Source organism: Manis javanica, chromosome 4 (assembly GCF_040802235.1).
Source record: "Manis javanica isolate MJ-LG chromosome 4, MJ_LKY, whole genome shotgun sequence".
NCBI lineage: Eukaryota > Metazoa > Chordata > Mammalia > Pholidota > Manidae > Manis > Manis javanica.
This window is the reverse complement of record NC_133159.1, coordinates 99567632-99585811: the sequence shown is the minus strand read 5'-3', so window position 1 is coordinate 99585811 and position 18180 is coordinate 99567632. Positions and strand designations below refer to the sequence as shown.

At 51.0% G+C, this 18180-nt stretch overlaps 1 protein-coding gene across 1 annotated transcript in view; it reads left to right on the top strand.

Annotated features, from left to right (window-relative positions):
- The first annotated feature begins 208 nt into the window (after window positions 1-208).
- The window catches only part of SLC6A17 (solute carrier family 6 member 17), a 46722-nt gene continuing 28750 nt past the window's right edge, over window positions 209-18180 (top strand). The window contains exons 1-2 of the mRNA XM_037004837.2: window positions 209-644; window positions 16109-16480. Coding sequence (XP_036860732.1) covers window positions 16177-16480 — 304 coding nt within the window. The 5' untranslated portion in view covers window positions 209-644; window positions 16109-16176. The remainder of the gene's footprint in view (window positions 645-16108; window positions 16481-18180) is intronic.

Below are 18180 nucleotides of genomic sequence, written 5' to 3'. Positions count from 1 at the left end.
GGTAAAGAAATGAGGCCCAGGTCCCAGTCCTCTGCGAGGGCAGAAGCCCTGGTGATGGTGCTCCGTGGTCTGGGTCGCTTGGCCAGGGCCTCAAGAGGCAGCCCCTCTCCCTCTTCCCGCCCACCAGCTCCGCCTGCGTCGGCCATCAGAGCCTCGCTCGCGGCCTCCGAGCCCAGCATTGACGCGGGCCCGCGCGTGAGTCAAGACTGCGTCACGGCGCCCCGCCGCCAGGGTGGCCTTGCGGAAAGCGAGGGAACGGTGCGCGGTGCGCTCCGCCCAGATCCGTTCCGCTCCGCAGAGCCGGCGCGGCCAGAGCGCAGGGAGGGCGGCATTCGGCCTCGGTGCCCGCAGCCCCACGCACTCCCTCTGCCGCGGGACCTGGGTCCCCGGGCCGCTCCCCAGAGGCCTGAGCGCACCGCGGGCGGGAGCTGGGCCGGGAACCGCGGCGAGGGAGGGAGCGAGGAGCGAGCAGAGTCGCGTGCACGGGCGAGCGGCTCCGGGTCCCCTCCCAGCCCCGGCCGGTGACCGTCGCCGCCAGACTCGGGCTGCCGGTGGGAGGGCTGTGCGCCTGCGACCCGTCGGGGGCCGCAGCAGCTCTGCCGAAGCGCAGCGGCTGTGTCCGCGCGACGCCCCACGCGGGACAGGTGAGTCGCTGGCCGCGCCCCGCCTGGCTTTACCCGGTCAGCCACCGCAACTTTGGGTGTTCCGGCCCCGCCCCGGCCGGGAAGGCCTAAGGACCGAGGTGCGAGGCGGCCCTGCCCAGGTATCTGCCCGGCCCTGGGCTCCTCCCGCCGCTCCAGCCGCTGTTGCCTGGCGACGGAGCTCCGGGGCCCGTGCTCTTCGGGCACATCGCGGGTGCCCAGCTCAGCTATCATGGGCTGGCCAATGGGCTCCAGCTTCCGGGGCTCAGGCGGGCCCAAGAACTCCGGAGGTAATAGGGCAGAGCTGCAGAGGCAAGCGCCCGCGGAGCACCCGGGAGGAGGCCCGTCCCGTCCCGCTGCCCGCAGCTGCGCGCCTAGGGCTCAGTCCCCGCGGGGAGGCTCCTGCGCGGCGGGAGACCCCAGCCCCATCCACTGGGCTTCCGGCCCGTGACCTTGAGAATAACATTGGCAGGAGAAGCAGAGTGCTTGCGCAAAGATGAATATTTAATTCCCAGCCCTGGGGCTGGTCTTCGCTGAATTTGGAGCTAGCCGGCAGCCCAGCCATCCTCGAGGGAAGCGCATCTGAGAACCTAATGACGGAGATGGGGGACGTGCGCAGGGTGCGTGTCTGGAGGGGGCACCGTCTCAGGAGAGAGGCCTCTGCCACATTTATACCTGTGAGCACCGAGTTCTATAGCGATGCTCGAAGTACTCCTGGAGGGCGGTTCCCCCAGGAGCGCTGTCGTCTTGTAAGGAGGCCTGGTGTTTCCTTTTAAAGCCCAAACCGCTCTTTCAGGGCTCCAAGTGATTAGAAATACCGAGGCCGCTTAACTTACAGGACTCAGTCACTGTCAAGTGGCTTTAAAAAAATAAATAATAAATTGATCCCATTCCTCTTTACTTCTTTGAGAAATATTTCAAAGGATCTTTGCATTAGGAGATTTCTAACAGACGATTTGTGGCAATTCTGAGTCTGAGGCAGGTGGGGCCAGGTTGGGGAGATAGGGTGGCTGGGTAAAGAAGGAAGATTCTTTTGAAGGCTCTGCCTATGTTAACAGGAACTTGTAAGAAACTAAGAAAATCCTGTAATGGCTCTAAAAAAAATTTAACCAAAACATTAAAGCCCAGCTGTTTGACTGTGTTGGATATGGTGACTGATGTCTGGAGGACAAGGTCAGAGGGTGTTGAGGTTAACAGTGGGGATTTCCTGTGTCCCTCACTGTGCTTACATTACCCCAAGGTCCAGTAAGTGGGCCCATCTCCTGAGCAGGAAGGGCTTTGAGGTCACACCTGACTGTCCTTGGGCTATGGCTCATTCATGGGGCCCATCAGAGGCTCCAGCTCCTCTGCTGACTTTTTCTCTAATAGAGCAGCTGTAATTAAGTAGGTGGTGAGTTTCCTTGAATCTCTGCAGCTCAGCTTGGAGGGTGACTCAGTGCAGGAGGCAAATCGCGCCCACCGGCTCTGATTGGAGTAAGTTTGACCTGAGTCACATGCAGAGTTGTGTGTCAGCTGTTTGGGAGTTGAATGGAGTTCTTTCCCAGGAACTGTGGACAGGAATGGCCAGAGATACCAGTGTCTTAGGGCCACTGAGCAGAGGTGGGCAGGTCCTCATAGTGAGCCATGCAGAGCTCAGGCTGCCTGGCTGTGGGGCAAGGGCCTTAGGCTTCTGACTCCAAGGGAAGGAAAGCAGGGCCAGGGTGGGGGTGCGGGGTTGGAGAAGGCTCCGGGGGAGGGTATGTGATTGTTGTCAGAACTGGGCCCATTGCCCAGCCATGTGCCAGCATGAAGTGACCTTGGGCAAGTCACTTTCCCTCTGGAGTGTTGGTGTCCTCAGAGATGCCTATGCTACCTTTTCCACAGGCTTATTTTGAGCCCATTGCTGGACACATAACAGATGCTCATTAAATGTTAGTTCCCCACCTCTTTCCTTATGGACTATATCCAGAGTTGCTTCTTCCTCTCCCTGCCCTTGCCCCTTGGTGTGAGAGGGGTATGGGAAAAATGAAAGTGGCAGGGCTTCAGTGTGGTTGAGAAGGACCCACAACTCACTTCAAGCTAAACTGTTCTAACCCCCAGGTCTCTTCAGGAGACCCTGAGTGGGGAAGACTGGGTAAGAGCAGGGCTGAGGGGGTAGGGGTGGGGTTGGGCCTGGCTGTGTTGGGTCTGCCGGCACCCTCAGCTGTCTGCAAACAGCTCCAGGATGAGACTCCAGCACACAGTTTAGGATTGTTTTCATGTCTAGGGCCTGGTCTCACGTTATGGCACCAGCAGTATGGACTTCAGGGGTCCCCGCCCTTAAGGCAGGGCTTGCCATCCTCCTCCTCACCTGACCTATCTGTAATGGAGTTGAAAGCCACAAGACAACTGTGCAGGAGAGGCGGGGCTGGCTTTTCCTGGAGAGGAAAGGAGTGTGTCTCTTGCCTTCCCTGATGGGTCCTGGGTCCCTGCTCCCTCATTCTATAATGTGCGTAGTTTTGGTGTGGAGCTAAAATGTTTGTGCCTCAAGAGTGAAGGAAATAAGGGGATCCCCAGTGCAACAGGGAAGGGACCATGCTGACCCAGGGGACTCCAGCCTGCTACTGGGAGTTGTGTGTGTTTGTGTGTGTGTGTGTGTGTGTGCACCCTGGAGGTACATGCACCCTGCAATCAATGTCCTACCCATCGGATCTGGGAGCAAATTCCAAGGATCATTGAGAAAGAGATGAGAGGACTCCTGACTGCTGTGCATCTTCCCTTCCTGCCTGCTCCTTTTTCTGTCCAGGTTTGCTGCAGCAGGACAATTCATCATGAATCCCTTTAAGGCTGCTAAGATGCACAGCAGAGTAGCTTAAACGGAAGATGGATTTGGGCTTTTTTCTTAGAACCAGGTCTGAGTTATCACTTGCTCCTAGGCTGGGCTGCAAAAAGTCCTCACAGCCAAATATCTAGAGCAGCAGAATGAGAAAAAACTCGGTCACTTAGCAACTACAAAGTCCTTTTACATTAACCTCCCTGACTGGTGTTCTGGACTCCAGAGGTCAGAAGCAAAGTGCTATGAGGAGGTCTGCATTAGTGCCCCTTCCCATACTCAGGTGGGACAGTGCTCTATGGGGAAATGCCTACCTGGTGTGCTCTTAAGGGAAGTGAGTGCCATCCTGGCTTCTAGCTGCTCATGCCATGCTTGGCACACAGTGATAATACCCAGATTTTTATTGAGGCTTCTGCATTGTGCTAAGTGCTTTATTCTTATACCATCTTGTTTAATCTCACTACAATCCCATGAGACAGATACTGCTCTCCGCAGTTTGCAGATGTGAGACTGGAGGTTCAGAGCAGTGAAATAATTTGCTCAAGGTCACACACATAGTGAGTGGCAACCTGAGAACTTGAACTCAGGTTTATCAGAATCTAAACTTCATGCTCTTAACAACTATGCGATATGTCTCCATAAGAAGTTCTTAATAAATATTTGCTGACAACCTAGGCATTTACCCAGAGGAGGCTGTCTAAACCTGTGAGTCCAGTTCTTTATGCTACTGCCCTGAGAAAGGGGGAATGAGCTCCCACCAATGGAAAATTGGTAGGAATGAACATACTTAAACTTCCAAAGTTTAGGAATGTGGTATGTGGTTCCAGGTGGATTGGAATCCAGAAGATCCCTGTCTCCATCTTGGTGCTTTATTGTCCTGCCTGTCTTCCATTTCTTGACCTCTACCACTCCTGACCTAATTCACTTCAGTTCTGTCCAAGTCAGGGGTTGCTGATGGAAGCAGGGAGAGGAGAGTCAGAGCAGAGTGGATGTTGCCCTGAGGATTTCTCCATCAGCAGAATCGAGGACAGCCATTTGCTGGTAGGAGCTCTGGTGTGTCAGGTTTCTGTGCTGGAGAGTGCATGCTAGGGACTTGCAGCAGTTTCTGATGAGGCCCCAGACCCCAGGGCAAAACTGCTAACACTCCCGGGTTATTTACAGCTGCGGGCATGGGCTGCTCAGAGCAGCGCTGCTTGCTTCCTGATCTTACCCCATGGAGAGTGCACTCTCCTCACCTTTTGGGCTCTGCCACTTGCATTCTTGGCTGTTCTGGGAAACTTGGCATCTGATTCCTCCTGCTCCTTCATCTCTTCTCTCTGAGAAATCACCATCCCTGGAGGAACAAGCCCATACTAGCCAGCCTGCCTGGCACCTCCAAACCACCCTTGGTCTTGGTGGGGAAGTGTGAGTGAGGGTGGTAACTGGAACGTAAGCATTAATGCTCCCCCACCCCCCAAGGACACAGAGAGGTCTTCCCAGAAACCCTTCCTCCATAGGCAGACATTTTGTGGAGATAGTCCTTTGATAATCCCCCTTCCCCACCCCCATGAGTAATTAAAACAATTAAAACACTGTTCATATGTGGATAAATCCAGTTATGGGAAAATATAATTAGTGAATAATTACATAGTGAATATATAAGTAATGTGTATGTTATATGTGTATAATGCATATATAGGGAATAATTAAAATATTCCTTGTGTATAGAAAACTCACATATGAGGAGATAAGCGCTGATGTAAGATGGATTACCACAATATTCTCACAGTGAGAACCAGGCTATTTTGTTAGAGAATAATTCTTTGTCAGGTGATCCTTGGCAGTCTGAGTCCCCAGCTTGGGAGCTGAGACTTGAGGCCCTGTTTGCTCTGTGGCTTCTTCTGAAGGGAGGGTGGGGCCAGCGTAGGGCCTGAGGAGATGATGTTCCAGCTGTCAGACCCTTGGGGCGTCTTGTTAGCTGCATTCGTCCCACTGAGTTGCCACTCTACCTTCAGAGCCCTCTCACAGATCATCTGAAGATAACAAGTTGCCTCTCGCTGTACTCCATCATTTCTAATTACTGGTTTAATTAGAATTTCTGCTGGATTCTGCACACTGCTGATTTGCCACCTATTCTTTCACTTGCAAATGGAATTCATTGGTCTACACCCAAAATTCCTGCTGGTTGCATTTTCTGTTTAATTATAAGACTCCTGGGCTCCTGTGGTTTAAAATCCCACTCCAGGTCAGCAATGCTGTTTGATAAAGCCTACCTTTTGTGACATGTGTGAACAGTCACCTGGTGGAGTGGCTCAGTCAGGTGACACCAGGTGAATATTCAGTGATGATGTGGACCAGTTCTTGTCTGGGGATATAAAGGGAGGAGGAGGTGCTCCTGTGCTGGGCACCCAGCACTGGCTCCCAGGATGGCCTGTTGGGCGCTGTCCACGGTCCTGGCACACCTGCCAGCCAGTGATTTGGGGCTACTGTAGAACAGCTGGCAGGAACATCATTGACCACTTCCCCAAATTACATTAGTTGTTGACTTTGGGAAAAGAACTGGCCAAGTGAGGAAGCTCCTGACCTCAGGGGGAAATGGTGGTGACTTGTTCACTGTGGCTCAGGTGTATCACTTTGAAATGCAGCATGGTACATGGGTGAACTTCCTAATCAGTGCCACAGGTGGGTAGCAGCTGTCCCAGAAAGAGTGCTGCCTCTATCTCTTGGAATAGCCTGGAGTGGCCTAGGGTGGAGGAACCTCTTCCATTCACCCCAGTGTGCTGTACCAGTATTCTCTTCTCTGCGTGTCATGACATGCAAAAAGTTGGAAAGAACCAGGATATTGGAAAGCATATGGGCTACAGAGTTCAGATGAACACAGTTGGAATCACTACTCCATTTCATGGCTTGGCAATCTTGTACAGGAGAGTTATCTTCCCTTAGCCTAGCCTTCTTTATTTGTAAAGTGAGAATTGCATTTTTATCCCAAGTTTTTGGGAGGATAAATAACACATATAACTATACCAGATCTTTAGATACTTGCTCCCTTTGCTGTGATCTCAGCTGTCCAGCAGATTGTTCCTGACAGTGGTGCTTCCCGCTGTACTGATGGTGGTGAGGAAAGAGACATAATCCTTCTTGTTCCCTGAGAGGAGACAGCATGTTGGGACTGTAATTAAGAGTTTCTGGTCATGATTTCTTCAAGTGCCCTTCAGCAGTTTGGTGGGTAACTCCGGTTATTTGACACCCTTGGTTCCCTCTGTCTCTCTCTGAGACAAGATAAAATAGCAGCTTTAAGAAAATCCAGGTCAGAGGATGAGGGCAGATGCTGTGAGGACCCATCTGTCATGATCATGGGCCTCCAGAGAATGAAGGGAAAGGGGAGTGAGACTTTTACTCTTTGCTCTTGGACTTCATGTTTTCACATCTGATTTACAGTAATTTTTTTTTCCAAATTGGTACAGACTTCTGGGTCTTCTGCCTGTCTGGATCCTGGTGTGTCCTTCAGTCTACCTTCTGGATCCTGGTGGGGCCCTCTTTCTCTCTGTTTGTGAAACCTAAACCTCACTCAACATCCTGGCCCAGGCCACCATCATCTCTTACCCACCCTCTGTTTCTTTGCTTGTCCTATGGTGATCCCCTTTTTAAATGGTTAGGTCACATCATTCCCCTGCTCAAAAACTTCCAGCAGCTTCCTGTTGGCCTTGAAAGGAAACTCAAACTCCTTTCCCTGGCCAATGAGCCCTGCCTCTTCTGGATTCTGGCTGTCCTCCTATCTTAGCACTTTCCACTCTTCTCTTGCTCAGGATGCTCCTGGCATGGGCCTTTCCTTCTGCTCCTTGTACTTGCCAAGCGTGCTGGTCCTGTCATAGGGCCTTTGCACTTCCCTCCGCCCTAAATGCTTTCCAGGATATTCATGTGCCTCATTTTCTCAGTCTATCAGGTCTTTATCAGAGTGTGCTTTCCTCCTTGCCCTGTATGTTGTAGCATCCCTACCTCACTCCATCCCCTCATATTCATTCCATATATTTATATAATACCTTTCTATATATTATAGATATAGTATATATCTATATACACATTATTAATTCAATATTTGTCTGATTTTTATTTGTCTCTCTGTACGAGAAGGTGAATCCCACAGGGTAGAGACATTCTGCTCTATTAGAACAGGGTCTAGTGTATAGCTAGTGTTCAGTAAATATTTGTTAAAGGAAGTAAAGGAAAGGAAGGAAGGAGAGAGGGAGGGAAAACTCTAAAGAGGGATTTAAAAAATCCTGCATTTCAGCAATATCTCTAGTTTACAGGTGTCTCTGGGCTCCACTCTCCTCCCAGCCCAAGAGGCCAGTGGGAAGTCCACTGGAGCCCCAGGCACCTGCATCCCCTGCCAGCCTCCAACCTGCATCCTCAGGCACCCACATGCTTGTTACATGCCTGCTGCAGGGCATTGTAGGACAGTGGGTAGCTGCACTGACTGACCCATTTACCCCATGTTCTCGTGTGAAGGGGCAGCTGACGCTGGTTTATGGTGTGCCCCCTGCATTACATCATTTTACCCTCTTGACAGCTCTGTGAGGTTGGTACCTCCAGCTCCATCTCCTCAGGTGCAGGAGCCGAAACCAAGAGAGATGTGTACTTTTCCCAAACACTCACAGCTAGTAAACGGCAGCAGGACTCAAAACCAGGTTTCCCTGGCTCCCAAACCCGTGATCTTTCTGTCATGGTGTTATGGCTGAGTCAGGTTCCAGAGTCAGACTGTGTTAGTGCAGACCTAAGGCCTCCACTTTCTGATGGTGTGCCCATGGACCAGTTGCCTTATTTCACCAATTCCAAGATGCATATTTTTGTACATTGTCACATCTTAAAATCAGGACATGACGTGTAATCAATGACGTCTAAAAATGGCTGTTGGTCAGGAGGCAGTGGTGACCTAGTTGGGTGAAAACCTTCCATTGACCCTCTCTGGTAAGTTCAAGGAAGTGCCAGCATCAAAGGCCCTTAAGTTCAATGAAATATAGGTAATTAATCCCTCTGAGTCTCTACTTTTTCATTTGTAAAATGGGAATAATAGTGGTACAACCTCTCACAGTCATTGGCAGAGTTAAAGGAGCCAGTCCATAGAGCAGCGGCTGTGGGGTTGGCCTCAGGGAGTGTCATCTGTTTGCTGTTGTTATCATTGTCATCATCACTCCACCCACTCTGCCTTCAGAAGTTCTCAGCACCTAACTTCTAGTGCAAGGTTACAGCATCTGTGGGCGGCCACGCAAGGTTACAGCATCTGTGGGCGGCCAAGGTGCTCTCCTGCTCATGTACCCATTGCACATGCATCTCCCCCCATCTATGAAATGGTAAAACCGAACCAAAAGATTTTGTTTGCACTGGCCCTGCCCACATTTTCCAGTGCCAGTTCTTCCCACTCTGGACCATCTGCCCCTTTTCCTGCTTCCCTTCCTCCTTGACTAAGAAAACAAAATACTGACTGCAGAGAATGCTCTCAGCAAATATAACAGGAAGGTGAGACAAGCTGCAGAAGGTTCTGCTGGTTCCTTTGCCCAACTTGTTTGGAATGGTTACACCCAGCCCTATGGAATGCTCTGGGCCAAGACTGTGCCCATCCTGTGTTTATTTCTCTGTGGTGGGGATGGATCTTGTGTACAAAGTAGAGAAAATGAGGCACAAATAGTGGCTCCTTTATAAGAGGCGAGACGTCAGTGAATGACGGCCAGACTTCTTAGTTTACCTTAGCTTTACACTGCCATTTGGGGCATCCTTGGGGCATTATACTGTTCTTGGGGTCAAAACATCTAATCAGAAAATGGGAAGAACTTGAATCTGGGAAATTATATCATACTAGAAAATTTGGGGAATTCAAAATGCATCAGTTCATTGATTTAATCATTCAGTTCATTCGTATCATATTTATTGAACACACATCATAGTAACATACCAGGGTTTGACTTTGCAGAGACAAAGGTGGTGTTTATTGAGGTATGGATGGGAGATGAAAAAACAAACGTAACAAATCTGTGAAATGGAGTCAGAACTTAACCGTTTGTTTTATCTGACTTCTCAACAAGCTTTTCTTTCTCTTTCTCCTTCCATCCATGTGGTAAGCAGATGCAGTTGGTAGGTAAGTGCTGTTCGCTATTTTACAGATGAATAAGGAACAAGAAAGCTGGCTTCCAAAGCCTGGTCCTCCCCACATGTGCTGCAGGTGTGCACTCCAATAGAGTTCTCCCCCGACCCCCTCTCCGGCTGGGGCATGCCAACATGTAGAAGATTTAAAGGTCCTTCTGGTCATATCTGTTAGTTTTTCACCCCTGCCTCTTTGTTTTGAAGGTGGGGGCAGTGGATAGGATTTCAACATAAGAAGGTTGTTCTTGGAGGGTGGGAAGGCAGGGACCCTGGAGCATTGTAAGTACCTTGTTTTGTCCTATGCGTGCCAGGCACTGGCTGGGCCAGGAGGCAGTGCGGGTGGACACAAAGCTAAATATACCTTGGTTCCTGCCTTCAGGGAGGTTCCTATTTAGAAAAGAAATCAGGCATGTAAACAACTAGCTATACCAGAAAGCCAAATGGTTAAAGTGTAAAATAGTATTACATGGAGTATGCTGAGAAGGGGAAAGAAAGGGACATTAATTTCTCACTTAGAGAATCACAGAAGGTGTCATGGGGGTGAAGCCTTGAGCTGCACCTTCAAAGACTGGGAGCTTGAGTAGGTGGAGGATGGGGAAGATTTATGCTGAAGATTTATGTTAGAAAAACTAACAGTGTGGGGGGAAGAAGTGTAGGCTGAGGCTGGAAGGTGCGGGAGGCCCAGTGCAGGAGCTGCGAATGCCTGGACAACGGCTGGGGGCTCTCTTCTGCAGGCAGTGGGAGTGGGCTGACATAGTATTTCAAGGAGCTGCCTCTGAAGGCCTGGAGGAAGAGGGGTCTTGGAGCCTGCAGCAGGCCTCCCAGATAGGCCCTGAGTGAGAGCACAGGAGTGGGGAAGGGCGAGGGTCAGAGCACCGATCTGACTGTGTGCCCTTTGGAAGGACGGGGAAGGAGGATGGCAAGAATGGTGCTCAGCAGAAAACCCAAGTTGCGCAGCCACCAAGTCAAGGCCAGGGCCTGATGGGAGCATTTTGTCCCAATTGACTGCCAGAGGTTTCAATAAAACAATTAAAAATGATTTGTAGGACAGTTTGGGTCTCTGATAATAGTCAGACCTGTTTTGGGCTCAGCGGAAGCCCAGAGGCTCTGAGGTAATTAGGAGAACTCTTTGGGCTGCATCACTTGTCACATGGAAACCAGGAAGGTGTCAAGTTCTCTGAGAAAAAGGAACCTGTTTCCTTCTCACCACCAGCTGGTCTTGAGTTGGACCTCGGTGTTATGGCCTGGGGGCTGGGTGTTCTCCCATGCTCTCCTCCACTGGGTGGTTTTCATGGGTAGCAGTTTGCATCTAAGAATGTGTAGCACTCTTTCCAGAGCTACGAGGCCCTAGGGTACCATAGCGAGCATGACACTGTGGGGCCTGCAGTTGCCCTGGCGGCCTGCTTTCCCAAAGATGGTGGTGTCTCCACTCAGCTCCCCTGGTGGGGGTTGGACTTGGAAAATATGTGAGTCCCTTGAGTTTGTCCCTTGAGTTACCTGGTACAACCCTCCTCAGCAAGGGACAGCCTGGCCCCAGGAGGAGGATGCTCAGAGGGCCAACTACAGCTCCAGAAGGACCCCCTCCCCATCTCTGACTGCTGTGTGGGCAGGGGCTCCCAGCTTGGCCAGCGAGTAGCTGTCCCCATGTCCCCACTCCACGAGGCAATGGCTGGGTGCTGTGCTTGAAAAGTTGTTGTCAGCTGGCAGCCTTCTGGCAGGAGATATTTTTACCTGCCTGCCTCCTAGTCGCATAATTTTTTTCTCTTCTTAAGAGGATTCACAGCTCACTCACTCAGTCCTGCATCTCTCCTGTGCTTTTTGAGCTGTAAACTGCATCTGTTGCTAAGTGACCGATCTGGCACTGAGGACTTCCTCGGCACTGGCGCCCCTCTGCACTGTGCTTTGAGTCACTGAGGCATGCCTTTTGGAGAGCACCAGGATCCTCATCATCTGATGCGCCGCTCGTGAAAGTGACTTCACCACCCACCCCAGCTACTACAGAGGGATAATCTGACTATAGCTGGGCTGGTTGCCAGAGCTTTCCCAGGATGCCCCAGCAAGCTGTCAACTGATGGAGGGTGGCAGGACAGACAGGCTGAAACCTACAGGATTGGTGCCTGGGCAGGTCACGCCTTGCTCACACCTGCGGGCAAGAGGGGCATTCCCTGGGTATATGCGGAGCTGAGAGGGGCCTCAGAGATCCTCCAGACCAATGCGTTTCACATCCAGGGAAACCAAGGCCTAGTGTGGTCAGGGCAGTGGTGCTGTTTGTATGGGTGGTTGGTGATTGGTCGAGACTAACCAGCACCTAGTCAGCTTCCTGATGCCTGGATTGCGGCTGGCTCCACAGCCTGCAAAGGCAAGGGCAGAGAGGAATCTGCCCCTCCTGGGTCCTTCTCTGAGTCTAGTGCTCATCCCTGGCAATGCTTCCAGACTGCTGGCCAGGTACCCATTGGATTCCCAAGCTCTGCTCTGAAAGCTGACCTTCAGCAGCTCCAGGACTCCAGGCTTCGGGGAACTGGAGGGGCAGGAAGGGGGGTTGTTCCAAGTCACTGCTGCCACCTTCACATTAAAAACATGGAGAAAGCACAGGCATGAGCAGACCTGGTGCTGACAGCTGTGTGATGTGAGTCACGCACGGCCCTGGGCACAGGTGTCCAGCTTACTTCCCAGGCTGCACTGTGAATCCAAAGAGATACCAAGGGGAGGTGACATCTGTGAGCACTTGCTGGGGGTCGTCACCGTTCTGAGGTCTGTACGTCCAACCCTCTCCAGCACTGCGAGGGGCACTGAGATCATTTGCCTCTGACAGCTGAGGAAGCGAAGTGCATGAGGCTAAGAAACTTGCCAGGCCAGGCAGTTGGTAAACTTGGATTTGAACCCAGGCAGCCTGTCCTCTGAGCAGAATCACCTTGCCATAGTGTGCTAGGAGACTGGATAAAAAATGTTTTTAAGTGGTTACACATGCAAACTATAGTTTGATTAATAATATTGTTAGGCTTTAATGTGAGGCCATGCTTTATTAGTAATAATATTGCTGGTCTTTGGACTCAAGACATGGCACTGCCCAGCCTTTGCCGCTTCCCTTTGGCACTGGCGTGAGGTGAGCTGGGTGGACTCCGTGTGGTGCTGCCCCAGTGGCCTCAGGGCGGTGCAGTTCTCACTAACAAAACGGACGTCTCTGAGAGGTAAGTGCTGCAAAATGTTTCTCTCCACCTCTGTCCCCACTCCTGCCACAGACACACTTTGGCTTTTCCTGAGGAGAAGCAGGGCATGTACATGACCAAATATGAACAGGGGCCTTACATATTTTTAAATGAATAAAGGCAAACAAAGCAAGGCTTCCAGGTAGCAGCTGCTCGTGTTTGGGTCCTTCCTGGTGCCAGGCCTTGGGCTGGCCCTTTGTATGAATCAGCTCATTGAATTCTCACTGCGTCACCACTGGGAGGGGGAAGCTGTCATTAAATTGAACCTTTTTACCCATGAGGGGACCAATGCTTCATAACTTCTCACCTCCCTCAGAGCACCAGCCAGGGTCCTTAGATGGCCTGTGGTGGTATAGGGGTGGGGGCTTTGAAGTCAGGCAGGCCTGGACAGCTCCCGTTTCATTCATTCATCCGCTCACCCAGCTGACATACATTTCCTGAGTGCCTGTGCTCAGATGGCCCTTCCTCAGGGCTGCCTTTCCAGACTGTAAGACAGCAGCCCTTAACCCCTGCTCCCCAACCCCCAACCCACCGCCATGTTACTTCTCTTTAGAGCAAGTACCACCACTGGCCATTATGTATGTTTACTTCTTTCTTTAGTATCTGACCCTTCCACAAGAAATATAAACTCCACAAGAGGAAACACTTTGCTTAGTTTATTTGCTGCTGCATCCCTCCCACCTAGAACAGAGCCTGATACAGAGAGGGTACTCAGGAAATGTACATTGAGTAAGTGAAACCTGAGCTCTCAAATCCGGCGATGTCTGACTTCAAAGGGCCTGCCATCTACCACCACAGCCCGTGGTCTCCTTTCTGTGTCCCAGTCCACTGCTGAGTATGACCCAGAGGCTGCGGGAAATTCACCTACTCTCTCTGGGCCTCAGTTTCCTCATAATAAACTGAGAAATATTGATAGACCACTTAATATTCTGAGTGTCAGACTCTATTGCCCTCTGAGTGTATTCACTGGGCACTGAAGGTTCCAGTCATCTTTGCAGCCCAGCCCAGTGCCTCAGTTTGCAAATTTTCACAAGCACTTTGCAAAACCCGGTGGCACAGGAGGCCCTGGGCCCCCATCCTGCAGTGCAGAATGTTCATGCACATCGGTGATGCCCTGGGAAGAGGGAAGAAGCTGGTATTAGAGCCGACTGGTGCCAGTGGTTTCCTTGATGCTGCTGTGGGTATCCTCCTCTGGTTTTACCAAAATGTGTTCATTTTATCCTTGAGGCCTTGAGTTTAAAATGACATTTCCCCCCGCTCAAAGCCCATTCTCATGTTGGTGACCAGAGCTGCTGCTCACTAGGCTGTTTATGGGGAAGTGTACTGTCCAGTCGGTCAGCATCAGGATGAGTTTGGCAGACCTGTGGGAGCCTCCCTGGGTTTTCTCCTGTTGTGGCAGCATGGTCACTACCTCCTACCTAATGCACTGCATATTGTTCTGATCAGATCCTAGACAGAGTACCTGGAGAGAGACTCTGAGGTGAGGGACCCTCGATCGCAGTCTCCAAAGCAGCCCAACCCTTCTCCCCAGCTCTAGTTTTTAGTAAAAATCTTGATGTAAGCTCTTGGGGCAATGGGATAGCTAGACAAGCAGCCACTGTGTGTGCCTGAGGCTTTCTCCATTTGAGTGTTCTGGGGTGAGGGATCTGCTGACTGGGCGGGTGAACCGGGCTCTTCCTGGCAGCCTAGGCAGAAACACAGGCCTCCCCATTGCACAACTCCTGCAGGTGCCGTTCGGTTGTGTAACGTGGGCAATGTAACAGCCTGGGGAGGCTGAGAGCTGAAGGGTCCACAGACTTTGGGCACCTGCTGGGACACAGTGGAATCTTCATCTAACCCACTAGGAAGTGGAGTCCCACCAGAGAGCTGTGCTTCTTATAGGAAATTCTGAGGTTTTTTAGTTAGGCTGGCTCTGTCCCAGTCACCCCAAAGGCCAAGCCCCTGCGTGTGCCCAGGATGGAAGAGGGCAGTCAATAAAGACTCACCATCCTCCTCGGCGGAGGAGGGCAGGGAGGTGTCACTCATGGATGTGGCCCAAGGTCTGACCTGCAGACGAGCATGGACAGTCGTCCCCATTTGTCAGGCCTCCCAGCTTTGTTCTGTGTGTAATGGGATCTGGCTGGTCAGGTGCCTGCTAAGGTTGGGTCTTTGCTGGAGAAAGGGCAGTCACGCATGCTTCTACGTGCAAGGTGCAGCGACCTTGCCCGTGCTGTTCACGTGGTGCCTAAGAGGAGAACAGTGGGAGCCCGGCTTCCAGAGGCAGCTCCTTCCCTTGTGAAGTCATTACAGAGCTGGGTAATTTACACCCTTAGAAAAATGGAGGGCAATTGCAGGCCAGGGTATACATGTGTTTAATTTTAAATCCTCCAATCTCCCCTTAATGAGGAAGCACTTTGAAACATAGCAGAGTGTTGAGATCCTTCAAGGACTCATTTCCTTGGTGTTTTTTTTTCTTTAAGAGAAAGCATGAAAAACATAAGGAATGGCAGGAGCGGGGGAGGGTTGTTCCTCCCCCGCCCTGGCTGTGCAGACATTATCTGCTATAAAACTGTCACTGAAGGATGGAGAACCAGCTCTTGGCTGCAGTGGCTTTCAGGTAATGTCAGCGCTGAGCAATGGACCAGGATGTGTTGGCACCATGGAAGCGCCTCTAGGGCTCTGGAGCCAGAATCCTTCACCAAGCGTGGCCAGTGCGCCTGCTGGGGAGTGAATCGGCCACAGGGGCTGGTGTCCAGGGACCCTACAGTGAGAACTCTAGTCTTTGTGTGCATGTGCAAACATTAATGTCCTTTTGACTCACCTGGGAATCCTGTAAAAATGCAGAGAATGATCCAGTAGGTCTGGGGTGGGCCTGAGATTCTGCATTTCTAACAAGCTCCCTGTGAGGCCACTGGCCCATGAACTGCATTTTGGGGAGAAAGACCCTAGAGAAAGACACTGGCTTTCCTGGGTCTTACCAGGTGGTGTGGCTAAATAGAACACAAGAGGGCTGCACAGTCCTGGGAGAGAAAGGCTGTGGAGACCCCCAGACGATCTTGAACACTCTGCAGTTATGAAAAGGGCCGACATCATGGCAGAGGGCTCTTTATTTGGGTTTGATGTCTGGTTTGGCCTCGCCTGCTTCCTTATGTTTCCCTTTCTAATGGTGCTTAGGTAACACTCATAGGAAAACTGAGTCTGCAGACCTTAAACTCCTCGGTCAGCTCCCCATTATGGGAAGGAAGGCAAGTTCAATATCCAAGGGCACTGACCAGTCCTGAGTGCGTGATGGGGAGTTGATTTGGGTTGGGTCCACTAGAGCTCCCTGCCTGTTTGGGGTGGCCAGCTAATCCTTTCCTGCTCCCCTGGTTCCCCAGGTCCCTGGATGAGAAGGAGCTGACAACAGCTGAGTCCCACCTTCTCTGTGTGCTGGGCGCAGGGCTGCATGGCCCGAGGGGCACCAATGCCGAAGAACAGCAAGGTGACCCAGCGTGAGCAGAGTGGCGAGCATGTCACAGAGTCAGTGGCCGATCTGCTGGCCCTGGAGGAGCCCATGGACTACAAGCAGAGTGTCCTGAACGTGGCCAGTGAGGCGGGAGGCAAGCAGAAGGCGGCGGAGGAGGAGTTGGAGACCGAGGACCGGCCAGCCTGGAACAGCAAGCTGCAGTACATCCTGGCCCAGATTGGGTTCTCTGTGGGTCTGGGAAACATCTGGAGGTTCCCTTACCTGTGCCAGAAAAACGGAGGAGGTAAAAGGCAGCCTTGCTTGTCCCAAGGTTGTCCTATAAATGGTTGGGCTGAGGGGTGAAAAGAACACCCTTTGCTGATGCAGAATTTGAGCTCCTATGGGTTGGAGATCAGGACTCCAGAGTAAGACTGCCCAGGAATAGCTAATGGCTAACAGCAATTGAGAGGCTGTTGGGCATGATGATAAGATCCTGGGCTCTGGCTCAGGACTGCCTGGGTTCAAATCTCAGCACAGCCAGTCAGTGCTGCAACCCTGCATAAGTTGCTTCATCTCTCTGTGCCTCTCTGTTCTTCATCTGTAAAATGGGAATCATAGTAGATCCTACCTCACAGGATAATTGGGAGGATTAAATGAGCTTTACACATAGAACAATTAACACTGAATCTCACACACAGTAAAGAGCAACTGTGGCCATTATCACTAAATGTTTACTGGGTGCCAGGCACTATTGTAAGCATGTATTGGATATTAGGCTGAAATACATGTAATGCTGTTTATTTGAGCATTTTGGGACAAAGAAAGCACCAATTTCATATGGTTAAACCATCGAATTCCCCCAACAACCCTATGAGAGGAAGTAGTTACTATCATCCTCATTTTAGAGACTGTAGAACTGGGGCACAGAGAGGTTGGATAACCTTCTCAAGGTCATACAGCTAGTGATAAAATCAGGATTCAAACCTGGACAGGTTGGCCCCAGAGCCTGAGAACTTAATCAGCACACCTACCACCTTCCAGGTGGGAGGGCTCTCCTACTATCCCCTGAGTTGTAATCCCCTTAGAGGATCTTGCCCCTGGTATCAAACCCCTTATACTTACTACTTCCAGCTCCCCAGGCCTTATCCCCACAGTACCTCTGAGACATACTGGAATGTTCCAAGGGCAACTTGCTTTGGAACCAGGGGAAAGCTAATGGAAAATAAAGAAAAATCCAATGACTGGAAACAATGACGTTTACAAGCTCAGACCTCAGGTCCTGGGAAAGTGATTTGAGCCAGCAGAGAGCTTTTGTGCCTCTGAGTCCCCTGCCCAAGGTTGGCCTCAACTTTGTAGGTATTTTAACCTGACTCTTTCCCTGTCTGCTCCATGGGACTCTTACGACATAACCTCTCCCAGAGGTGCAGCCCCAGTCAGGGGCCCTCCTTGCTTTCCAGGGCGCACTCTCTTTTGTTCAGAAGGCAGAGTCTGGCTGGAAGATTCCCCTCGTTTCCAGTTTCTACTGAAGGGAGTGAGAATGACCAGCTGAGCCCATGTAACTGAGTTAGGCTGGAGGCTCTCATCTTTCCACCTTAGCACAGTCTACAGGCCTACCTCAGGGGGCACCGCACGTTGGGTTCCAGACCACTGGAATAAAACAAATGTCACTATCAAGTGAATATCACCATAAAGTGAGACAAATGAATTTTTTGGTTTCCAGTGCATAAAAAATTTATGTTTACTCTATACTATAGTCTACCAAGTGTGCAACAGCATTATGTCTAAAAAAGCAGTGTACATGCCTTCACTAAAAAAACTTATTGCTAAAAAATGCTAACGGTTGTCTGAGCTCTCAGCAAGTCTTACTCTTTTTGCTGGTGGAAGATCTTGCCTCGATGCTGATGACTGCTGACTGGGCAGGGTGGTGTTTGCTGCCATCTCACATGCGAGCAATGCATGGTGCCCCAAAACAATTACAGTGGTAACATCAAAGATCACTGATCA